Here is a 25,981-nt window from a genome sequence, read left to right as displayed (position 1 = left end):
ATTTTTCAAAAAACCAGAAAGTCATTTCAGAATGTCTAACTTAGTGGCCCCACAGAGAGGAAGATCAAATTTTCCACACAGACACAGCAAGCCTGCCCCCATAGGCTTGTGTTAAAGCTGCAGGAGTATTCGTACCCAGACTTTCATGAAAGCTCCCCAGCCCAGGGGGAAGTCCACCTGGGTGAGTAGTTTAGCTGCTGCTTGGCACCCAAGGCATATATTCTTGAAGTCTCTGTTTCCTGGGGATTTCCCTTAGCAATGGAATCAGCAAGGGGTTCGTCTTTCTGAAAGATTTCCCAGAGGAAATCTATTTGCCTATGGAAAAAAACTCAAATTCTAATATAAAATCTCTGGGCTTTTAGGTTTTTGAGTTTGGATTTCTCATTTATTCACAAATCTCTTCGAATAACAGTTCAATATAGTACAAAATGCAAGTAGTGAGAATGCATATTCAGTGAATGATCAGAGTGCTTACTTCATGCCAAGCACTGATGATACACTCAGGAGCAGATATGGCCTCTGCCCTCAAGGAGCCTGATGTTCTAATTCTAGCTTTCAGTTTGTGTTGTATTGAAAATGAAGTTGACTCCTTGCAGGAAGTATCCTTTAGGGTAATAATGTATGTTGTTGTTGTTCAGTCACCAAGTCTTGTCTGACTCTGTGACCCTCCATGGTCTGCAGCACACCAGGCCTCTCTGTCCCTCACCATTAATAATATATGCCATCCAAAATCCTAGGCCTCTTTTAGGGCCCAGCTTAAAGGCAACCTCAACAGAGGATCAGAATTTATTTGAACCTGTGAAGTAATTCTCATAGCCCAGTGTGTGTGTGATTTCAGATATTCCATCATTGCATGGCAGGGTACACCCAGGGTGCTTCACTGAGAGTCATGTCTATGTGGAAGGAAAGGCAATTATGAAAACATTTCTCAGTTGTTCCCTTATCTTTCCGCAGTTTTCAGTTCAACTTTTCATTTACTGAACGTTTATGAGCCAAGCCCCATAGCAAGGGTGGTAGAGAATACAAAGATAAAAGGTATTCAGGCTCTGCTCATCTTTCTTTCTTTCTGTGCTACACTGGGTCTTTGCTGCTGTGCACGGGCTTACTCTAGGTGCAGTGTGAGGGCTTCTCATTGTGTGGCTTCTCTTGTTGTGGAGCACAGGCTCTAGTGTGCTGGCTCAGTAGCTCTGATGCACAGGCTTAGTTGCTTCACAGCATGTGGAATCTTCCCAGACCAGGGATCGAGCTCATATCCCCTGCATTGGCAGGCAGATTCTTAACCACTGGACCACCAGGAAAGTCCTGCTTTGCCAATCTTTAGTGAAACCTGTTACAGCTCTTTTAAGTTAAACCATATGATTACCAATATGTGAAGCTTTTGACCTACAAAAGTAGCCATTTTATTTGGTTCAGGGTAATAAAAATTCAAATTATATGCACTGGGCATATAGGGGGAAAGAGGCAGATCGTTGAATCTGAGCTTCTTAGCTGAGGAGATGAGAATGAGTGTCCTTACAGGAGGAATAGGGGTGTGAGGGAACTGGAGAGCTTGAGGAGGGATCAGGCAGTGTATCTCAGAGCTGTGCCATGGAATGTAACCCTGCAGTGGAAATAGAAGGATGAATTGCAAGCCAAGGCTGAAAAGAAAGGCACAGGTCAGCTAAGTTCAAGACTAAATTTTATCGAGTACCTCAAAGAAGTCTGGGCAGAGAAGCAACTCAATGAGATGTTGCTCAGGAAAATGATTCCAAGAGTGTGACCAACAGGAAGAGACTCTACTGTGCCAGACCATGCCAACTGGTCTTAATCCGGGCAGTGGCAGTAGGAGTGAGAAGCAGAAGAAGTTATCCCATAGAGAGAATCAACAGGATTTGATTACTGGAAGGCAGCAATCACAGTCATCATTTAATGAGTGCTTATTATGTGCCAAGTATCTTGTCTAGTACCTCACTTTCTTGCCTTCTCTCATCTAATCTCCTAAACAGCCCCCATAAAGAGAATCCAGCCTTGAGGTTGCATAAGGTCAGATATCTGGTAACTGTCACAAATGGTATTTAAATTCAAGTTTAAATAGAAAGGGATGCACTCCTAGCCCCTGTGCTGTAAGGGAATTCATTCATTCAATTAATATTTATTGAGCACTTTAATATATGCTAGGTATTGTTCAAGCTGCCAGAGCTGTACAAGTGAACAAAACAGATTCTTGCCCTCTTGGCCCTTGGGTTGGGTGAGGAGAGACAATAAACATTTTATGAATTATGAATTATTAAACAAATTATGAATTATATGGTGGAAAAGAGGAGAGCAGAATAAAAAGGATCAGAATTACCTGGGGAGATTTTGGGGAACTGACAACTATTGCAAGGTTTTGACTCTGAGGACTTGGAAAATGTAGTATGAGGGAAGGGAACTAACTGGCTTGAGAGAAAAGAGATGGAATGAGGTGTGTTCTGTTTTTAAACATGTTAGGTTTGGAGGTACTATGTGTCTCAACGTGAAAAGTACCCCATAGGCGATTAGAGAAGACTTAGCACTAGCGAGTGGTACAGCCAGAGACCTAGTTTTGAGGAATATCATCATAGAGGGGGTTGTTGAGTGAGTTCACCCTCCAAGCAACCTTACAGAGAAGTCATTTTATCTGACTATTCAGGTGAACTTTTGAAGTTACAATCTAAGGGGCTTGCTCAGAGTCTAAGAAAAAAAAGTACTCAGTGTCAGGAGGAGTTGGTCCCACGGATAGGGACCTAAACCTAGGAACAACTTTCATCAGGACACTCTGGAATCAGAGGGAGCCGGAAAGTACCCTGTGTGCCAGAAATGATGTCTGCACTTAGTATTTTCTTAATTGAGTTTCAGTTTTGGATTTTCTTTTTCAGTAGTGAAATAGAAGGTTTTTTTTTTTTAAATACTCTTGAAAAATTAGAACTTCTTTAAGAAACTCCTTAGGAGGCTCTTAAAATTTTTTTCTTTTAAATAGAAAGTGAGTTTAAGAGAAAATACATTAAAGAGGTAAGAATTCCTTCTTCAATATTACTTGCAACTGGTATTGAAGTGCCAGACTCTTGTTATACCTGGCTTTCCTGGTACACAAGCTGTTTGGCCAGCTACACTAGTTTAACATCTGGTTTGCATTTTACAGTCACTAAATAGAAGTGTGTGTCTTGGGGTAGGTCAAAACAGGCACATTTTACAGTTTCAAAAGTCACTTGCTGTTCTCCCAGAGCGAACTTGCCTGTTTGGAAATTATTCTCATTACTTCATCTACCACAAGCCTGCTTTGAGCCTTGTCCCTTCCGTTCTTGTTCATTATCAATCAAGGCTACTGATTCCTTTATTACACCTATATTGCCTATTGTTAACCGCTCAGTTGTGTCCGATTCTTTGTAATTCTGTGGACTATAGCCCACCAGGCTCCTCTGTCCATGGAATTCTCCAGGCAAGAATACTGGAGTGGGTAGCCATTCCCTTCTCCAGGGGATCTTCCAGACCCAGGGATCTGTACCTAGGTCTCCTGCATTGCAGGTAGGTTCTTTATACTGACTGAGCCATCAGGAAGCCCTATTACACCTATATTTCAACTTCAGTTCCACTTTTAAGACAAAACTGTCCAGAGCTCCTGGCCAAAGGAAGAACTTACCTGGCCAGAATAAAATTGTGCTCTGGAGTGGCTAGCAACACCCTCTCCCTTCTGTACCTAAATTTAACTGGCTACTGCCAGGGCTTCCCTGGTGGCTCAGAGGATAAAACATCTGCCTGCAATGCAGGAGACCTGGGTTCAAACCCTGGGTCAGGAAGATCCCCTGGAGAAGGAAATGGCAACCCACTCCAGTACTCTTGCCTGGAAAATCCCATGGATGGAGAAGTCTGGTAGGCTACAGTCTACGGGGTTGCAAAGAGTCAGACATGACTGAACGACTTCACTTTCATTGCCAGAGCAGCTGCGATCTATTTATTTCTCCCTTTCATAGCAGGAAAGACAGTGGTTGGATAGAAACTTGTCATGTGCAGAAACGTGGATGAACCTAGAGACTGTCAGAATGAAGTCAGAAAGAGGAAAACGAATATTGTATATTAACGCCATATATGTGGAAATAGGAAAATGGTAAAGATGATCTTGTTAAGCAGAAACTGAGACACAGACATAGAGAACTAAGCTATGGATACCAAAAGGTGAGGGAGGGGAGTGGGATGAATTGAGACTGGCGTCGACATATATACACTGCTACTGTGTATATTGCTTCCCTGATGGCTCAGACGGTAAAGTGTCTGCCTGCAATGCGGGAGACCTGGGTTCAATCCCTGGGGTTGGGAAGATCCCCTGGAGAAGGAAATGGCAACCCACTCCAGTATTCTTGCCTGGAAAATTCCATGGACTGAGGAGCCTGGTAGGCTACAGTCCATGCAGTCGCAAAGAGTCGGACACAACCGAGCGACTTCTCTTTCACTTTTTTCACTGTGTATAAAGTAGATAATTAACGAGTCCCTACTGTACGGCACAGGCAAGGTCTACCTGGTGCTCTGTGGTGACCTAAATGGGAAGGAAATCCAAGAAGGAGGGGATATATGTATACGTATGGCTAATTGACTTTGCAGTACAGCGAAACTGACACAGCAATGTAAAAGCAACTATACTCCAGTTGAAAGAAAGAAGGAAGGAAGGAAGGAAGCCAGTGGGTAAACAGATTAAGAACGCCAGCAAGCCAGATCCAGGCTAGATATACAGGTAACCAAACTAACGATAGACTTCAATACGCGATCAGAGAGGCAAATCACTACTCGAGGCCCCGGAAAACTTTTTTGCTCTTGCTACAGTCAATTCATTCTCCAGATGAAAGCTCTAAACCGCCACAAGCCGAACCTCACCTGCAATCTTCAAGCCACCCACACGTGGGGCTGGCGCAAGCTCAAGTCGAAGAACCCGCTCTTCCCCACCCCCACCAGAGGCGGGGCCTTGGAGCTCTCTCCGCGCTGGGGTCTTAACTTCGGTGCGCAAGAGCGGAAGAAGCCCGCCGATGCCCCGGAAGCAGTCGTAGCAACTTCCGGAGGGGCTTGTATGCCTGGTGCGGGAGCTACGGGGCCCGAGATTGTGCTTGGAATAGTGGTGCACCATGTCCCGAGGTTCCAGCGCTGGTTTTGACCGGCACATTACCATTTTTTCTCCCGAGGGACGGCTCTACCAAGTAGGTGAGTGAGTCGCGTTTGCCTTTGGTCCAATCGAATTGCTCTGTCATGGTACGGCCTGCAGCAGGAAGACGCGGCCGGAGTTCAGTCCCGGGCTGAAGCGTGGCCGGAGCTGGGACTGGAAGAGGGCCGAGTCCATGTGGAGGTCCCTTGATGTTCCCACTGCTATCCGCAGGCTGGGATGGGAGCCTGAAGGCGGAAGGTCTCGGGCTTTCCTGGGCAACCGGCCGCATTGCCTGGTCACTATAAAGAGTTACAGGAAGGTAGGGCTGTTTAGCCTGAATGGGCCCAACGTCTGTAGCCATCTAAAGGGTAATTGATTCATTAACCATCTAGTGAAAACGTTTCCTCTTCGTTTTCCTTTGCAGTATAGACTTCCTGGTCCTGTGGTTAATTACACGTAGACTTTCAGAACCTCTGTGTGTCAGACGTTGTGCTGGTCCTAGGGGACGCAAAGATGTCACCCCCTCACTTATATTGAAGCTCGCGGCTTAAAGGGAGTGACATACGTAAACAAATGGATAAAAAGTGCCAAATAACAAATTACTGGAGTTCAGGACATCTGTGAAAAACTGGTAGACAGGATGAGTGACCGTCAGCTCTAGAGCTGCTCTTGAAACTAACATCCTGTCTTAACCCACGTCTGATTGGGTGCTACTGTAATTTAAAAGTTGGTTCTGAACTGTAGGTGAGGTATAGTGAACTAGCTGTTTCCTGAAGAACAGCTTCACTGGAGATAAACCCTAAAGTAGTTAGTTATTCAGTATAGCAGTACATTTTGGTAGATCAAAAAGGTGTCAGGGTTTAGGCTGTGATTGGAGAAGTCAGTATTAGGAGAACCTGGTTTACAACTGGCCGGTGATGGTTTTCTTTTTGAGTGAATTTTGCACCCCAGTGCCTTGGTGAAGTCAGTGATCTTCTGTGCTTGGAAATCATAAGGAGGGAGTTGGCCTATAAAGGAGGTTCTCTTCACAGTGTAAATGTTAGAAATAAAGGTAACTTGGAATGAAACCAGACTACTTTATGGCTACATACTGGATATAATGTAGCAAGAAGCAACATCATATAGGGTAATTCGCTAACCCTTCTAACTCATTCCCGGTTGAAAAATATGATCTAAGATGAAGCAGAGATGATAACTGTATCTTCAAGGAAGTTTCGTTTTAAAATTTTCATTCCTGAGTTTTAAAGACTTCTGTATTGGCTGTGCTTTGAATGTTCTATTTCATGGTTTTTAATATGCCAACAGGGAAAGTAACTTAAACTAGACTTTTGTATACTATATTGTAAAGTCCAGCAATAGGCTTTAATGCTTCCCAGATTTGGTGAGTTGAAAGGCTGAATATAGTGTCATTTTAATAGTTTAAAAAGAATTAGAATAGAGCATGCAATTCAGAACAGGTTAAATATCTAGACAGAATAACTTTAAGCTTTGTCTGTTATTAGCTAACTCCCTAAGCTTTGTCTTTGTAGCTAACTCCCTCTGCAACTCAGGGCAGCACTGATTAGGCATTGCTAGGAAAGGGAACGGAGAAGGCAATGGCACCCCACTCCAGTACTCTTGCCTGGAAAATCCCATGGACAGAGGAGCCTGGTAGGCTGCAGTCTGTGGGGTGCGAAGAGTTGGACACTGAGCGACTTCACTTTCACTTTTCACTTTAATGCATTGGAGAAGGAAATGGCAACCCACTCCAGTATTCTTGCCTGGAGAATCCCAGGGACGGGGGAGCCTGGTGGGCTGCTGTCTATGGGGTCGCACAGAGTCGGAGATGACTTAGTGACTTAGCAGCAGCAGGAAAGGGAAAGTGAAAGAATAGTATGATTAAGCAGTATAGTGGTGAAGAGTTCAGGCCCTGGAGCCATGACTGGATTCAAATTCCTGCTCTGCTTCATAGATAGTACTCAACTGGGCAAGTGATACAACTGTAGCCTTAGTTTCTGTTTTCATAGTTGGCCTAATAATTCTTCCCTTTTGTGTTGGTTTTGAGGATTAAATAAAGTAATATATGTATAGTGCTTAGCACAGTATTAAGTTCTCAGTAAATGTTATTTTTTGTTTGATTCTTTGGCTTGTGTGTGTGTGTGGTCTGTTTCTTTTATGGTCCATCCATGCTTGATTCTCTAATGAAATATACATACATTGTCACAATGTTGTGAATATTGTTTGTTAGTTTCTAAACTTTAGAATCTGCCAAAGACAAAACATGTAAGACAGAGTGCAAATTGTTAATGGCTGACAGTGGAAAAATAGTAGAAGAAAAATAGGGAGATGACAAGGGAATGGAAAGGTTAGTGGAAAGGATTAAAGATGTTCCTCATCTTCTATAGTTCGGATTCAAAAGATAAATGTGGTCTAAAGTTGATACATTTAGAAAAATACAGATATAAACTTAAAATTATAATCTTAATTATAATTATAAACAAACTGTTGATGGTGTTTGTTCTCAAGGAGTAGAGAAATTTTTTATTTTTACCTGTACACTTTAATAATTGTTGAAAATTTTCTCTTAATGTGTTCAAGAGGAGGGGGGTGTGTGTGTAAACTGTAGAGCTATATAAACAGTATTTGACTTTGAAATCCAACTTCAGGAATTTCATATGTTATCAGTGGGGAAATAGGTCCATAAGCCTGGCTAGTTTGGAGCCCCTGTCTTCTGCCTTTTTGCTGAATATGTCTGGCAAGGGAGATGGGAGCAGTCACTTGAATTTGCCTCCCAGGTGAAGTGAGCGCTGCCTGGTTGTTCCTGAGAAGGGAGCATGCTGATAAGAAACAGGAAAGAAATGGACTGGTAGAGACAGACTGGAGAGGATGGTTTTCTAATCTAGAAAGTGATGGTGTATATTGAAGCCAGGATTCCTGGGGAGTCCTAACTCCACACCAACTAGAGGACGTATGGAATTTTACATATACTACATATGTAAAATATATCCCATTTACCTATAGATGTAAAGAACTTAGTGTCTGTCACATAGTATTAATAAACAGTCAGTAAATGTTTCTGTGAGGAATGCTGTTAAAATCCCTCACCCCCATGGCTGATAAAAATGGAAATCTTTTCACCTCAGGAGTTTCACAAGTAAATGCACTTACTTACTTACTGTTTGCCTCTTTTAATGTTTTAAAAAAAAATTCTTGTTTTGGGGACTTCCCTGGTGGTTCAATAGCTTAGACTCCATGCTCCCAATGCTGGGGGCCTGGGTTCAATCCCTGGTCAAGGAACTACATCCCACATGACGCAACTAAGAGTCTACATGCCTCAACTAAAAGAGCCTGTGTGCCACAACGAAGATAGAAGAGCCCACGTGCCACAACCCAGACTCAGCTCAGCCAAAAAATAACAATAATCATAAGAATTCTTGCTTTAAAGTAGTGTTTCTCAACCCAGACTTCTCATGCCGTACTTGGATCTGATTTGAAATTAAATGTATACATGTATACATACATACATATTTATGTATATATATATTCATAAATACATACATATTCAGTTCAGTTCAGTCACTCAATCGTGTCCGACTCTTTGCGACCCCATGAACCACAGCACGCCAGGGCTCCTGGTCCATCACCAACTCCCGGAGTCCACCCAAACCCATGTCCCTTGAGTCAGTGATGCCATCCAACCATCTCATCCTCTGTTGTCCCATTCTCCTCCTGCCCTCAATCTTTCCCAACATCAGGGTCTTTTCCAGTGAGTCAGCTCTTTGCATGAGGTGGCCAAAGTATTGGAGTTTCCTGGGATTTCTTTGGAGGGAATGATGCTGAAGCTGAAGCTCCAGTACTTTGGCCACCTCATGCAAAGAGTTGACGCATTGGAAAAGACTCTGATGCTGGGAGGGATTGGGGGCAGGAGGAGAAGGGGACGACAAAGGATGAGATGGCTGGATGGTATCACTGACTCGATGGACGTGAGTCTGAGTGAACTCCAGGAGTTGGTGATGGACAGGGAGGCCTGGCGTGCTGCGATTCATGGTGTCGCAAAGAGTCGGACATGACTGAGCGACTGAACTGAATGAACACCCAGGACTGATCTCCTTTAGGATGGACTGGTTGGATCTCCTTGCAGTCCAAGGGACTCTCAAGAGTCTTCTCCAACACCACAGTTCAAAAGCATCAATTCTTCAGTACTCAGCTTTCTTCACAGTCCAACTCTCACATCCATACATGACCACTGGAAAAACCGTAACCTTGACTAGACGGACCTTTGGTGGCGAAGTAATGTCTCTGCTTTTCAATATGCTATCTAAGTTGGTCATAACTTTCCTTCCAAGGAGTAAGCGTCTTTTAATTTCATGGCTGCAATTACCATCTGCAGTGATTTTGGAGCCCAAAAAAATAAAGTCAGCCACTGTTTCTACTGTTTCCCCATCTATTTCCCATGAAGTGATGGGACCAGATGCCACGATCTTAGTTTTCCAAATGTTGAGCTTTAAGCCAACTTTTTCACTCTCCTCTTTCACTTTCATCAAGAGGCTTTTTAGTTCTTTGCTTTCTGCCATAAGAGTGGTGTCATCTGCATATCTGAGGTTATTGATATTTCTCCCAGCAATCTTGATTCCAGCTTGTGCTTCTTCCAGCCCAGCATTTTTCATGATGTGCTCTGCATATAAGTTAAATAAGCAGGGTGATAATATCCAGCCTTGACGTACTCCTTTTCCTATTTGGAACCAGTCTGTTGTTCCATGTCCAGTTCTAACTATTGCTTCCTGACCTGCATATAGGTTTCTCAAGAGGCAGGTCAGGTGGTCTGGTATGCCCATCTCTGTCAGAATTTTCCACATATTAAAAGTATACAAAAAAGTCATGGGATCAAACTCTGCTATGTTTTCAACCTCATATCTGCCCTCCCCACATACACACGCTCCTCCCCACACACACACCACCAATATTTTTAATGACCCCACTTGCATGAAAAATCACCATTTTGAGGAGTGTAATATTAGGAGGCACTGTGAAATGAGAAGCACTTCCTGCTTAAGTTTAAAGGTTAGGGAAAGACAGAATGGCAGTTTCAAAAAAAGTCTTTAACGATAAGATTCTAGTTGTACTGCATTCAAATTGGATGTTGACATATCATACAGAATACCTGCCTTGTCCCAGTAGAACACCTCTTATTTTTTTGATAAGCAAACTTCAAAGAACGTAGGAGCCATATTTTTCCAGCCAGTGTTAATATGGGGAAAAATATTTTCCAGAATTCAGCACAGGTTTTTGTTTGTTTTTAAACAACATCTATTTATTTTCTCCCAGTTTTGTAAGTTAGAAGTCTGGTAGGCTTAGGGTCACATAGGCTGAAAATCACAAGGAGGCTGCATTCTTTTTTGAAATTTAAGTTTAGATTTGTTTTTTATTGCAGTAACATTGGCTTATAACATTATATAAGTTTGTGTGTACAACATACTACATCATGATTGCCACCAAAAATTTAATTTCCATCTCAGTACAGTGTTTTAGACAAAATTATGGGTGAAAAATCTTGGCTTACATTCCGTTAATTATCAGAATTTCAGAATCACCTGTAGATGCTTCACAGTGAGTGGCCATAAATGGGATGTGCATCTCTGCTGTTGCTAGCGTCGCACGAGCAGCTCCTATTGTGAGCCGCTGTCGGGCATTATGTGCTTGTCCTGAACATTTTGTCACAGTACCTTTTATATTTAGCCCTTGTTTTTTCCTAATGTTATAAACTCAGTCCTGGAAAAGTTGGAAAGTGTTGGGGAAAATTGTAGGGGAGGAAGCAAAGTGTATAAGAGAGATTACTGTGGAAAGAGGTCTCTATATACAGACAGCTGTTTATTAACTATTTTATTTATAATCAAGGATGCAGTTTTCATTCTAACATAACGGTTTGTTGTTAGATTGAGCCCTCTGAACCTGCTGGTGTTTGACTGCTTTTTACCTGTAAAACTAGCTCTTTCATGTGGTTCAACCTAATATATGTATATATATATACACACACACATATATATATACTGGTAACTAATTATGTATTTAAATTAAAGATTAAGCAATTGAGGACTTGAGATGAACTATAATCCATTATAATTTTTCCTATTTAAAAAATAAGAAATGGGCTATCAGTTCTTTTCTTGCATAATCTTGAACATTCAAAAACAGATTACTGAGATTGACATAACAGTGTTTGCTAGTTTTGTAAGTTTCTGAAATTTATCCAAAAAGCAAAATTTTTAGTGATGGAAATAAAGTGTTTAATTACTGTTTTTGACATTTGAATTCTGACTCAAAACTAAATATACCTTTTAAATACTGCCTATAAACTTCTGTTTTTAAATTGGCCTTCATGCTCTCCTCTGTTGTAAACTGTGATACTACTTTTACCCTACCAGTGTTTCTTTTTAATTACTGTCTCTAAATTCTTTACTCGACAGTTTCCATTTTTATAGAAATTACTGTAATATATTTTATGGTGGCTTTTTTTAAAATTTAAATTGTAGTATAGTTGATGTACAATATTATATAAGTTTCAAGTGTGCAGCATAGTAATTCACAACCTTTAAATGTTATACCCCATTTACAGTTGTTATGAAATATTGGCTGTATTCCCTGTGCTGTACAGCATGTATCTTTATAGCTTATTTTATGCTGGTGGTAGTGTTATAATGGGGATTCATTTACATAAAATCTTACTGAAAATTACACTGTAATGCCACATGGTAAGTACCAAAATATTGGTACAGAGAAGGGTACTTCAGGAAGTGACAGTGACAGAGAGAGCCAGGAATGTTTCCTTAGAGGAGATAAATTGATTTACATGAAGATTAGATAAGGAAACTTAGGGAGACCTGTATATTGGTTAGTCAGGTGTAGCTGGAGCAGACAGTGACAATTGGAAAAAGATTGTAGCAAAATTTTGAAAAGATTTGGATGTCATGCTACAGTTTGGACTTTGTCTCATGGATTTTGAACATAGCCAGTAAAAATCGTTAAGAACAAGATTATTAAGTAAGATAGCAGAAGAGTTGGGTATAGAATTAGAGTTAAGAATAGAAAGGGACAGATGACAGGAAGACCATTTTGGAGAGGGTTGTTCCAGTAATCCATACAAACAAAAGTAGGTAGAATAGTACAATGACACGTGTATTCATAACCCAGCTTTAATGACTGTCTGCGTTTGTCAATCTCAGTTGTCATTTGTCAATCTCAAACACTTAGCCCTCTCTGCTGGAATGTTTTAAAGCAAATCCTAGATACAAGAGTGGACATTTCTCTGATAAGAGGAAAGTAAAGAGTCAAGAATGATACCCAGGTTTGCAGCTTGAAAACTTGAGTGGTTGGTAATCTGAGATAACTGTAAGAAGCAGGTTTGCAGAGATAACTGCGTGCATGCTCAGTCCGACTCTTTGTGACCCCATGGACTGCAGCCCACCAGGCTCCTCTGACCATGACATTTCCCAGGCAAGACTACTGAAGTGGGTTGCCACGTCCTTCTCCAGGGGATGTTCCCGACCCAGAGATCATACCCGAGTCTCCTGCATTGGCAGGGCGAATTCTTCACCACTGCACCACCTGGGAAGCCCAAGAGTTGTTTAATCTCAGCCATGCCTGTGGGAGAAATGAGCGTTTACAAATATAAATTCAGAGCTAAAAATGACAGGTAGTAGTGATTATATAGGAAAATCACCCAGTGATAGGGAGAAGTGATAGAATCCTTGGGGATGCCAGTATTTAAGGAGCCAGCTGAAGAGATGGAAGCAGTGAAGGAGACTGAAAAGTAGGAGATAAATAGCAGGAATTGTTTGGGGGGCCCCGCATCTCATGGAATCCTAGTTTCCTAGCCAGGGATCGACCCTGAGCCCCCTATTGTAGAAGTGTGGAGTCTCAACTACTAGACCACCAGGCAAGTCCAGGAATGATATTCTTAACTAAGAACTTTAAGAATTCAGTTTCTCAGATGCACTAGCCATATTTCAGGTGCTCAGTAGTCACACGTGGCTGTTGCCTATTATATTGGATCGTGCAAATACAGAACAGTGCCTTCATCACAGAAAGTTCTGTTGGACAGCAGTAGTCTATATAGAGAGGAAGAGAGGACACCGACCCCTTTAATGGATTTTTGCTAATTCATAGGCACATTCTCTGTTGAGAAACATTTTTAATATGTAAAAACTTTCTTTATATTTTGTGGGAGCAAATTTTAATATGTGGTGAGAGCCATAGCTCTTTTCCTTTGTGGCTTTTTATGTTTTGCATTATTTAAGCAGAACAGGTAAGTAATGCACATGAGTGAAACCAGCTGGTGAGCCAGGAGGAGTGATGGGAACTGTGAAAAACTGCAGAACACATGTCAGCCCTGAATGATTTATGCTCTGCTGGACAGTTGCTCTGAGGGTCGGTCAGATGATACCAGAATTGTTTTCTAAGAAAAAATAATCCTGCTTTTATTTTATCAAACTTTTAGTTAATTAAAATTTTCCTAGAAAACTGTGTATTCTAAACCAGTTGGAGTAAGCTGGATTGGATCCATGGCCAACCTTTGACTTAGTGTCTGCTGGTTGCAAATGTAATTTTAAAGCTCCTTGGTTCCTACTTTGACTATGCAGTCTGGTGGTGGAGGGGGAAATAACACAGCTGAAAATGCTAAAATTGCTAGTGAAATAGGAAATGCTATGGAAATTTAGAGAAAGTGTTGAAGAATCCCTTCTAGGACAATCAGAGAAAGTATCCATGGGAAATGGAGGACACCTGAGGGGAAGGACAGGCTTTAGTTTTTTTTTAGCTAGGTGGAAATAAGAGTGATAGCGCAGTCCAGAGAGGACTTGAAGAAGCAAAAAGTACATTGTAAGAGGAGAGATGGTAAAAATTGCAAACTAATAGCCTTCCATATCCATAGACAGGCTTCCCACATGGCTCAGTGATAAAGAATCTGCCTCCCAGTACAGGAGATGCTGGTTCAATCCCTGGGTTGGGATGATCCCCTGGAGAAGGAAATGGCAACCCACTCCAGTATTCTTGCCTGGGAAATATGAACAGAGGAGTCTGGCAGGCTACAGTCCATGGGGCTACAAAAGAGTCAGACACGACTTAGTAACTAAACAATAACACCCATAGACAGAATATTTTTTAGGCCAAAATTGTGTTCTGAACAATCAGGTAGTAACAGCTGACAATTGAAAATGTACTGAAATCAAGTGAGATCAAGGATAGTGACCCAGTTATTAGACCCAGATATACATCTGTATAGAAAAGGTTGTTCCTAATATTTATCTCTGTAGTATCTATAGTGATAATCATTTTATTACTGATAACTAACTGGTTATTGTATTCTCTCATTTTCTAGATTAGTATGGCTAGAGGTTTTTATTAGTTTCCTGTGGCTGCTATAACAAATTACTACAAACCTGGTTGCTTAAAACAACAGAAATTTATTCTGTCACAGTTCTGAAAGCCAGAAGTCTAAAATCTGTATCATTGGACCAAGATCAGAGTGTCAAGCAGGGCTGTTCTGCCTCTGGAGGCTCTAGGGAAGAATGCTTCCCTTGTCTTGTCCACTTCGAGAGGCTACCAGGATCTCTTGGCTTGTGGCTCCTGCTCCATCCCTCTTATCTTCAAGACCAGCATTTGCAAATCTCTCTGCTCCTCCTTCATAGCACCTCCTTCTCTGTGTGTGTAAAATTTCCATCTGTCTCTCTTAATAAGGATACATAGGAATGCATTTAGAGACCACCAGAATAATCTCCCCATCTCAAGATTAACTTAATCACGTGTGCAGAGAGTTTTTTGGGGGGAAAGAAGCTATACATGGTAATGTTTGCAGGTTCTAGGAATTAGTTCAAACAATCAATTTTTGACTTTGCTCATGTCCTCTTTTATGTCTGTTTCATTGATTTCTGATCTTTATTATTTCTTTTTTCTAATTTGGTTTTATTTTGCCTTTTTCTAGCTTGTTAAAGTAGAAACTTAGGTTTGCAGTGTAGAACTGGGGGCCCTAGCCACTTTCTGACTGACTGACTTCACCAGAGGCCACCAGTGGTTCGCCATGGAGCCACTTACCAGTCCAGCAGGAAGAAGGTCTAGAGTGAGTCTGCTAGCAAGATAGTCTTATATAATGTAATCAGGAAGATGCCATCCATCACCTTTGATGTATTCAGTTAGAAGGGAGTTAGAGATTTTGCCCATACTCAGGAGAGGGAATTACACAGCAGGAGGCAGGTACTGTTGAGAGGAGGCCACCTTAGGATCCATCCACCGTAGTGGTAAAATTCCTTCTGAACACTTTGAGCTGCAACCTGCAAGTTTTGTTATATTTTACCATTACTGTTCAGTTCAAAATATTTTAAAATTTCCTTTGTGATTACTTCTTGGACCTATGGATTATTTAGAAATACGGTTTAAATTTTTCAAATTTAAAAAATTTCCAAAATATAGGGTTTCTAGCACTTTGCCCATCCATTTCCCCTGTGTGCCCACTCCATCCCAGGCTAATCGATTTTTCATCCATTTTGTAAAGTATGTCTCCAGTTGTCAGCACATATTTTGAGTCTTGCTTTTTTATCCGTTCTGACAGTTTATGCTTTTCATTGGAGTATTTCATCTATTAACATTTAATGCAATTGTTAACATGGTTAGATTTCTCTTTTTTTGACATGGTTAGATTTTAACTTATCATTTTATTTATTTCTGTTTGTCTCTGTTTTGTTTGCTTGTTTTTTCCTCATTACCTCCTCCCTTGCCTTCTTTTTGATTATTTGAACAGTTTTGGGGATTTCATTTTAATCTATTAGCCTTTTGGCTACATCTTAGCATTTTTTAGTCTTGTTTTAAGGATTACAGTATATATGCTTAACTTCTTCCCATCTTTCTTAGAGTTAATGTTTATCATTGCACAAAAAATGTACAAGCCTTAAAACATTGTAAGTCAACTTACTCCCTTTCCTTCTATAAGTAATACATCTCCATATTTTACAAACTCCATAAATGTTATAATTTTGTTATGTATTTTTAAAGAATTAAAGAGAATAAAATAAGTGTTTTATATTTATCCAGATATTTACCATTTATTGATGTTTCTCATTTCTAAAGATTGGAGTTTTCTCTTGGTACTATTTTCCTTCAGCCCAGAGAACTTCTTTTAGCATTTTTGTTGCAGATCTGAAAGTGTCTGTTTTACTTTCATTCTTGAAGGATGTTTTTGTTGAAAATAGAATTCTGAATTGATGGTTTTTCTTTCCACAATTTAAGGATGTTCCACTAACTTCAGGTGAAATCCATGGAATTTAAATCATTGTTCTCTTGTATATAATCTGTTCTTCTTCTCTGTTCTCAAAGTTTTCTCTGCTTTTGATTTTCAGGAATTTTACTGTAATGAGTCAGGTTTCTTTTTATTTATCCTGCTTGGAGTTTGCTGGATCTTCAATTTGGAATTTTATGTCTTCTGCCAAATTTGGAACATTTTAACCATTATTACTCAAATTTTTGTTTGTTTCTGTTTTGGGTCTCATTCTTTCCTCTCCAGTTAAACACACTTATACCTGTTGATATTAATCTGCAGACTTGTATTTTTAAACCTGTTTTCTCTTGTTTAAAATTGGGTAGGGAATTCCCTGGTGGACCACTGGGTAGGATTCTCTGCTTCCATTGCAGGGGCATGGATTCTATCCCTAGTCCAGGAACTGGACCCCACATTGTCATGTAGCAAGGCAAAAAACAAAAAGTGTACTTTGATTCATTTTTCATACTCTTTGCTATATTATCTCCATTCTGCAGTTAAGTCCATTTGGTGAATTTTTAAATTTTAAATGTATTTTTTAGTTTTGTAATTTCTACTTGGTTCTTTTGTACTTTACTGAGATTTCTTACTTCATCTTGAATATTTTTATTATGTCACTGAACATAGTTTTGATAACTTTGCCTGCTAATACAACATCTGGATCATCTCAGGGTTGATCTCCTATAAGTAGATCACATTTAACTATGTTTTGTTTGTTTTCTTTTTTAGTATGTTGAGTAATTCTGGATTATATCCTGGGCATTTGTAAATGTTGGGTTGTAAAGACTGGATTTTGTTATGTTCCTCCTTCTAGCAGGCAGTTAATTGATGGCAGCTTAAATCTAACCTTTATTCTTTTATCCTAGCTAAGATGCTTGGAGTCTGTCTTTTGTTATGTGTGGTTATGGAATCAGCCAGAGATTTGGGCAATAAAGACACTGAGGCTCTCCCTCTCTCCTTTCTTCTCCCTCATTCTCCAGCAGCTGTGATTACTCCCCCAAGCTTTTCTCTAGCTCTACAGGTCAAAAGGACTGAATTTTCTGTAGATGTTTAGCCCAGACTGAGGCCTGCAGGCAAGCTGTAAGTCATGAAAATGGGAGGTTGACCCCACTCCATTCCCTTCTTCAGACACTAACTCCCTCTCTAGAATCTGTGTACTTTTGGCCTCTCTCTGGTATCTTTGGGCAGTTATTGTTTTGGCTAGAATTTATAGTTTGTCTGGAGGATTGATCTGGTACAGACTTTATTGACCATATGAGAAACAGAACTGAGAAGCATTATGAAACATATTTTAGAAATTATTTGTGGTATAATGAGATGGTAAAAACAAGTTATTATAATTTGATAAAGGATTTTTATCACAGCTTCTATTAAAGGAAATTCTTTGGTGTCATAGCTAATATCTTCCTTAGATGAGCCTCATCACCAGTGGCTTTTTGAACCAAATGAGACCAGGCCTCAGACCTGGTGTGCAGAGTAATACTTGACAGAATTTTGAAAGCATTTATTATGTGTCAGATGTAAATAACAACTGGAGTAGTGAGTGATTTTTTTTCTTCTATATTTCCTCTGTATTTTCTATAGTGAGCATATATTAAATTTTGTTGCAGTTTTCCTGATTACAAAATATGTTTTTATTAAGTTTAAATATTACAGAAATAAATAACATTGAAAGGGATAGTCTCATCTGTAATTCTGCTCTCCATAGGCAGTCTCAGCTAAACCACGTAGTAGTTAGTTTTTATAAATCACTTTGATCAGCTGTTTTAAAGTGGGAGTGGTTTGACAGCAACTAGAGAAGTGCACAAGCTGTAGTTTGTTATAGATATCTAACAGCAATTAAAGCTGCATACAATCAATTAGTTATTGACCAAAAGTTAACAGAAATAGTAAATCTTGAGAAAATATAGAGCATCTAAAGTTGACCCAGGAAAACCAAACATGGTAGGAATAATGGCTATAAAGGATTTTTTTAAATGATAAAACAATTGATAAAGATTTGATATGATAAAAATTGTTTATTGGAAATTTGATGTTTGCTCCTGATGAAAATGATCAAAATGAAAAGAAATACAGTTGGTTTAATCATGGTTTATTATTATCATTATTATTTTGATTTTGTGTATCTTAATGGCATTCCATGTTAATCAAGCTGTTTATTTTTAATAACTGTTTATTACTCAGTTGCATGGATCTATGATCATTTATTTCACATTTTTAAAAAACTGTTCTATCTTCCAGAATATGCTTTTAAGGCTATTAACCAGGGTGGCCTTACATCAGTAGCTGTCAGAGGGAAAGACTGTGCAGTGATTGTCACACAGAAGAAAGTACCTGTAAGTAGTACTGCCCAGATAGGCACTTGTTGCAGAATGCAGTGTAAGAATGTCTCATGAGTTTGTACAAGGGTATATTATTATCTGTATATGTTGATGTTATTTTTATAAGCACAATGGCATTCCTAGGTCTTTTGTCTTCAGGCACCTTAGAACACACTTTGGTGAGCTAAAGTTCTTGCCCACAGAAAACATATCATATTAAAAAGGAAAATAGGGTAGTGCCCACACCTCCATTTTTTTTGTTTGTTTGTTTGTTTTAACTGTAAAATGAACAGAAGACATTTATAGTTCATTGTTATAATTCCATAATTTTTTTTATCATTACACAGAGACCTGTTTTTGTTTTTGTTTTTAAATTATCTTGGTTTGTTCTTTAGGACAAATTACTGGATTCCAGCACAGTGACTCACTTATTCAAGATAACTGAAAACATTGGCTGTGTGATGACAGGAATGACAGGTGACTGGCTTGATACTTACTTAGATTTGTTATTTTCTTCACATTATTTTTAATTTTAAAAGGCTTCCCTGCATATCTGATTTGCAGTCTTCCAAGGCTAGTATCAATCTTCAGAGTATTGTGTGCGTTTTTGAAACCGTAAGTTTAATAGAATTAGATATCTATGCTGCTGTCAGGGAAACTGAGCAAAGGCCCTCTCAAAAATGATTGATTTCATCTTTGAAATGGTTTATTAATTTATTTCATCTATGATATGGTTAAAATTTAAGAGGACATGTCAGTATATCTCAAACCTGGTGATAGTGACACTGGTTAGAAGTAGGTGACAGTTGTGAAAATAACTTTGGGTTTCTGTTTTCTGAAATCAAGGGAACATTCAAGCCTACAGAAAGGTGGAGAGAAACCTTATTCTTTCTCCTTATACCTTGTTCTTTAGGAGATGATTAGACACTTTTAGAAATTATTGTGATGGCTGATGAAGAAGAGTTCAGCATAAAAGAGCAGAGCTATGCATAGGACTTCATCTTTTACATTTTTTCCCTTTTTTGTCACATACTTATTGCTGAGTCATTCAGTGTATGTTGGTGGGAGAAAAAACCATTGCGGACCACTTCTGCTTTCCTTAAGTCATAATGAGATGCATGCATATGTTGGGACAGTTACCTGGCTTTCAGGTTCATTCTTTTCTTCTAACGAAATAAACCTTTGTTTCTTATGCTCTAAGCTGACAGTAGATCCCAGGTACAGAGGGCACGCTATGAGGCAGCTAATTGGAAATACAAGTATGGTTACGAAATTCCCGTGGACATGCTGTGTAAAAGAATCGCTGATATTTCTCAGGTCTACACACAGAATGCTGAAATGAGGCCTCTTGGTTGTTGTAAGTATGCAAGGAAGTCTCCCAAGTAATTAATGAATTCAGATTATTTTTTAGAGACATACATTAAGAAAGTTATTTCAGTAAGACTTGGGTTTTGAACATGTGGTTTGGAAAATTATGAAGGGTGAGAAAACCCTTTATAATAAATGGGTGTTGGAAGGATAGGTTTCACAGCAGTCTTTTAGGCACTACGTTTAAACATGAGACACAATTAGGCTTTTGTAGTGGAGATTCCACTGCAACTCCAGATTACTAGTTCAGTGAAAATGCCTAAATTAGGCATCTTAACATTGTAGTTGTTTCTTTTGACCACCCTAAAGATTCAGGCTCACACACATAGGCCTGTGATTCATATACTTTATATTTTATATACTTTATAGTCATATAAAGAAGAATAAATTTCTTCTTTTAAAAAACAAGTAAAATTTTATTGGGAGAGAAATAAGATTTATTGATTTAAACTCTTGGAATAAGTTAGCCTGGAAAATTCAACATGACTGTTTCAGACAGTATGTCATTTATTTATGAGAATTAAAGCAGTCAGTGTAATGATTGACCTATTACTTTAAAAAGTCTCCCTTGATTTCTTCAGTGATACTCTTCGCCGCCGCCGCCGCCTCACTTTCCTTAGTTTATCCTCGTCTACTGGTCCCTTAAATGTTGTTCATCAGGTTTCTCTCATTGGCCCTTCTGTCCTCTTTGTTTGGTCTGGGTAATCTCATCCGCTTTCTTGGCTTTACTTTACTGTCTCATCTATATGCCAGTCACTCCCTCATTAGCTTTATCCCAGTCTTCCTTCGTGTCCCACAGATACTTTAAACTCGAAATCATTGCTGTTTTCCTACTCTCATCCTCAACTCTGTTCCTCCCCCACCTCACCTTCCCTGGGCTTCTGTTTAGTCCGACTGTCAAGCTTTCCTGCAGAACACCTGGCCCTTCCACCTCCTGTGTCACTTTTCCATCGTCTTTTGCCTTTGCCACCTATTTTACCCCCTTTCTCCCTTCTTACCCTTTCCTAGACTGTTCCATATTGCTACCTGACTTGTCATCCTAGAGTTTTGTTGTTTTGTTGTTAATATGATGTGCAGGGTCCCTTACAGTTTATTCCCATGTTGCCTCTTTCTTGTGCTGCATTTCTCTTTCTCCTGAAGCTACTGTAATACATGGATCTTTTTGTCCATGTATTTTGTCCTGGGTGTATCCTGACGTTTTGTGTCCCTTTGTGTGTGTTCCTTTTGCCTTGATTGCCCTTCGTTCCTTATCGTGTGTTAAACCCTGCTCATCTGGAGTAAGGAAGTGTTAACTAACACCCCCCACCCTCCCGCCCCCCAGGCAGTAAGTGGGTATCTCTTTTATGGTGTCCTTGGTACTTTCTATTGTATGTCAAGTATAAAATGTAAAGAAATGTTATGGATAACATAAGACACTATATTAAAAAGGTTCAGATGGGGTTAAGCCCTTCTTTAAATACTTTACCTGTTCTGCTGAGTAGAGAGAAGTTTGGCAGTGGTGTTTATCTTAATTGTATGTCATTATAATAACATTTATAATATATTATGTGTACAGAATTTAGAATTTGGTTTATACTGACTAGTACAGGAATATATATCAACAGTAACAAAGAGGGGCATTATAGATAGAGGTGAGCAACTAGTCCCTAGGTTTATTTCACTTAGTGCCAGCATTCCCAAGGTGAGTTCCATACACTTTCAGTTCTTTAGAACCTTAATAGGTAGTTCCTAAATTTAAAATAAAAAAGTATTCTGTGAGCAAATAAATTTAAGAACTACTGAGGTAAAGTAGATCAGCTTACAGCAGAAGATTTTAGAACACTTAATATGCTTTTGTATATTTTCTAAAAATAATATGTGAAAAGTCTATTTTCCAAATTTATCTGACCAGTTAACATCTTGAGGGGTTGGGGTTCAGAGGAACATGCTTTAGGTAATAGCAGGGATTAGAAAATTGTATGTTATATTTGTGATCATTCAGACCTTTTAAAAAATCTGATGAAACCTTTTGCAAAGTGGAGATTTATTACCTCATTTATCTGTGGTGATAAACTATGTTTTGTTACTAGTTTTCTTCAAGCAAAACATTTAAAAAAAATTTTTTTAAGAATTCTGAAATTGGCTAACTTGATTTTCTTTGCTTTCATGAGTTGCCTTTTCTATATAACATCATTTAATTTCCACATTTAGTGAGCACTTACTATCTGTCACATTAAAAAACCTGTTCTCAGGAATTATATATATGTATATATCCTAAAATAGCCAGAGTAATGATTAACAGATACATGACAACACCAAGAGAGATGAAATCTGGTTGTATGAAGGTTTAAGATATTTAATGAGGGTCTGTCTTTCTGTTTAGGTATGATTTTAATTGGTATAGATGAAGAGCAAGGCCCACAGGTGTACAAGTGTGATCCTGCAGGTTACTACTGTGGGTTTAAAGCAACTGCAGCAGGAGTTAAACAAACTGAGTCAACCAGCTTCCTTGAAAAAAAAGTAAAGAAGAAATTTGATTGGACCTTTGAACAAACAGTGGAAGTAAGTTAACTGAAAGGAGCTGACCTTTTTTTTAATGCTATGTAGAATAATGAAGACCGTTGCATAATTGACAATCTTTATAAGCTGTTCCTGGGATAGTCATGATATCCAGGTTTGTCAGGTTAATAGTAAAATTGATGTCACATGGGAACAGTAAGGACTGCTTTATTCATCTAATTCTCTGTCTCATACTGGATTTTAGACTGCTTTCAGCAAAACACATAAAATGGGAAAATATAACTGAGAATCAAGTCAAGACCAGGCCGAAAACCTGCATGGCTGTGATTCAAATTAGACTTAAGCTCACTGGAAGCAGAAGTGAGAAAGTTGAGTCAGTAATATTGCTCTTATGGCCCTAAAAGAAAAGCAGTCACACACCAAGTTTTCAGGGAAGCAGACATCTTCATAGTAAAACAGTGTGCCCACAGGAGGACTTGACAGAGAAATTATAGCTGAAATGCCTCGAGTCAGCATTAAGCAGTATTCTTGAGGGGATTGTTGGTTATGATTGGAAAGCTTTAAATTGACAGGACAAGCCAAAATTCTTATACAAGTACTTAGTAACCTTAGACTAAAGAAGCTTCTTATTTATTGCCAAGAAGTTAAAAACAAAATTTTAGTGAATTGTTGAAAAGAAGGTCTGGGATACATCAATTCTGAAGACTAACGTGATTCTGATAAACAAGAAAGGGAAAATTATCATCTAATAATTTTATGTATGGTTGGCAGTATTATCATATACTAACAGGAAATGTGAATCTCATTCTTATGTGGGAGGTACTGTTTAAATGTCTCTTAAGGTTTTTTTTTTTAATTGCAATTCATAGTTACATGAATTAATCACATCACGTGCAAAGCCACTTAAAACATTCTTAAAGTGTTATCACTGTAAATTCCTTAAAAGAAGGCTGTATTCATCTTTATCCTCTTTATCTCACTCCAAGTGCTGAGCGTATTGTCTGGCATGTAGTGATCGTCAGGTAAACAAACTGTTTTGTCTTAATCACCCTATTTTTCTTGTGAGACGCCTTTCATTTATAGCTCAACTTGGTATAAACAAGTTTGTTATTGGCAGGCAACATCTTAGAATTAAGCAATCTGTGTGGCTGTTGAACTACCACCTAAAAAATGAATAGCTTGTGGTTAATTCATGAGTCAAATATGATTAGGATGAGAAAAATCTTGGAATCTCTGAAAAATTCTATATTATTTTAAATATTGATACTTTTTTTCAGACTGCGATTACATGCCTGTCTACTGTTCTATCAATTGATTTCAAACCTTCAGAAATAGAAGTTGGAGTAGTTACAGTCGAAAATCCTAAATTCAGGTGAGATATATTTATTGTTGGCTAGGTACCTAAAGAAGTTTGCCAAGTGATAAATTCTAGTGTAGAAAGGTGGAGGTGTGTTGGTTTATTTGTCCTATAACTTGAAGAAAAAACACTTTTTTGAACGAGAGTTAGGTTTTTTCCCCAGCACCCCAGCACCTGAGAGATCTGGTTTTGTTGTTATTGTCGTTTATTTTACTATTTGTTTAACTGCGTCGGATCTTGGTTGCAGCACGCAGCATCCTTGTTGCACACTCTGGTTGTGTGTGGGCTCCGGAGCTCACAGGCTTGGTAGTTGCGGCTCACAGGCTTAGTTGCTCCGCAGCCTGTGGGATTTAGTTCCCCATCAGGGATTGGACCTGCATCCCTTTGCATTGCAAGGTGGATTCTTAACCACTGGACCACCAGTGAGGTCCTGAGAGGTCTGTTTTAAAACTTATTGGATATCTCCTTAAAACAGACATAACTGCTTTTTTCTCATTTTATTTATTTTATACCTAATACCAGAGGTGATGTATAATAACCTCCTTTATATAAGGAGTAAAGTAAGTATAAGTGTTTTTCTGTTTTTAGCTTAAGGCCAATAGAAATTCAGCTCCAAACTAGTAGTTTTCAGATGGAGCTTTGATTATTTAGTGGTTATTTAAATGGAGCTTTGAAGAACAATATGAAATACTGATGTACATCAGACCCTATCTGGGTATCTTTGAAACCCCCAGATTTTGCGTATAGCTAATTGAATATCTGATGCTGGACTGGATGCTTGTCTGTTCTTACTCAGAGCTTCCATGAGTCAAATCTGTACTGGGTGCTTAACATGTTATCAGCTCACTTAATCCTCCCAGCAAATCTGTGAGGTGGTTTACTTTTACCATGAACCTGGATACTCTTGTGAATAGAGAATGTTTCTGTTAAATCACAGATGCAAAGAACCTGCTGGAAGGCATGTTAACTGTTACGCGTATTTACTCTTAGGTCAGAATTTAAAAAACACATGTCAAGGTTAGGGCTGGGGAACAAAAGTAGTAAACTAAGCTTAACCAGACCTTTCAGAGCTTTGTTAATACATTTTTCTAGTTTGTGGTTTTTGTTGCCTTTGGGTAAGTGATATAAACTTGAAAGATTTGAGAAAAATTTATGGAACTTTTAAAAAAAACATAATTGAATTTCCTTTATCCCCTGGAGGAAAAGGTTGCCTTTTTTTTTTTTTTCTTTCTTTTTTTTTTCCCTAAAGCAGTAAAATTCCAGTAGGAGCAATTTCTCTAAAGGACCTCCAGTTCTTGTGTTCTATTCTGAGACCCTTCTATAACCTTTAAAGTCTTTATTTTCATCTACTAGTTAAATAAGAAATCAAAGAGCTTATGTCTTCAGAAAACTCTTGTATCATTTATAAATTGATAGTATTTAAATAATAAATAGAATATATATATACTTATATATAAAAATAATAGCTAGATAGTATTTAAATAATAAGCATAAACAACTGTATACACTACTTGCATGCATACAAAGTCACTTCAGTTGTGTCTGTGCAACCCTGTGGCCCGCAAGGCTCCTCTCTCCATGGGATTCTCCAGGCAAGAACACTGGAGTGGGTTGCCATGCCCTCCTCCAGGGCATCTTCCTAAATAAGGAATCAGGTCGGTATCAACCTATCAAATTGGGTGATAGGTACACAAGAGGTCATTGCTATCCTACTTTTGTGTGTGTGTGGTGTTTATTTTGCATAATAAAAGGTTTTCAAAAAGTAAATAGTTGTGGGGTTTTTTTCCCTTTGCCTTCCAGGATTCTTACAGAAGCTGAGATTGACGCTCACCTTGTTGCTCTAGCAGAGAGAGACTAGACACTGTAGTTAGTTTACCAAATCCATGACGCCACTTGCCTGTGTGTTTGGTAACAACAGACCAACATTTTGGGGGCCCCTCGATTGAAAAAGGAACTTCTCCCACTCTTGCTGCCACTGAAATGGTTAGGACTCTGTCTGTATAAATAAAACCAATGCTTTTGGAAAATAA

At 38.9% G+C, this 25,981-nt stretch overlaps 1 protein-coding gene and 1 long non-coding RNA gene across 2 annotated transcripts in view; one reads left to right on the top strand and one right to left on the bottom strand.

Annotated features, from left to right (window-relative positions):
- LOC120875085 overlaps nucleotides 1–5,004 on the bottom strand; it is a 7,459-nt gene extending 2,455 nt beyond the window's left edge. Inside the window, exon 1 of the long non-coding RNA XR_005723809.1 lies at nucleotides 4,864–5,004. This is a non-coding gene — a long non-coding RNA (uncharacterized LOC120875085). The remainder of the gene's footprint in view (nucleotides 1–4,863) is intronic.
- On the top strand, nucleotides 4,318–25,981 carry PSMA6 (proteasome 20S subunit alpha 6). Its single transcript, XM_040256756.1, has 7 exons — nucleotides 4,318–5,184; nucleotides 18,648–18,742; nucleotides 19,123–19,204; nucleotides 19,929–20,084; nucleotides 22,458–22,636; nucleotides 23,872–23,966; nucleotides 25,752–25,981. The coding sequence occupies exons 1-7, from the start codon at nucleotides 5,109–5,111 to the stop codon at nucleotides 25,807–25,809; spliced, it is 741 nt and encodes a 246-aa protein (XP_040112690.1). The 5' UTR covers nucleotides 4,318–5,108; the 3' UTR covers nucleotides 25,810–25,981.

This window comes from Oryx dammah, unplaced genomic scaffold, assembly GCF_014754425.2.
Source record: "Oryx dammah isolate SB20612 unplaced genomic scaffold, SCBI_Odam_1.1 HiC_scaffold_16, whole genome shotgun sequence".
In the NCBI taxonomy this organism is placed as follows: domain Eukaryota; kingdom Metazoa; phylum Chordata; class Mammalia; order Artiodactyla; family Bovidae; genus Oryx; species Oryx dammah.
This window is presented reverse-complemented; position numbering and strand designations above follow the sequence as displayed.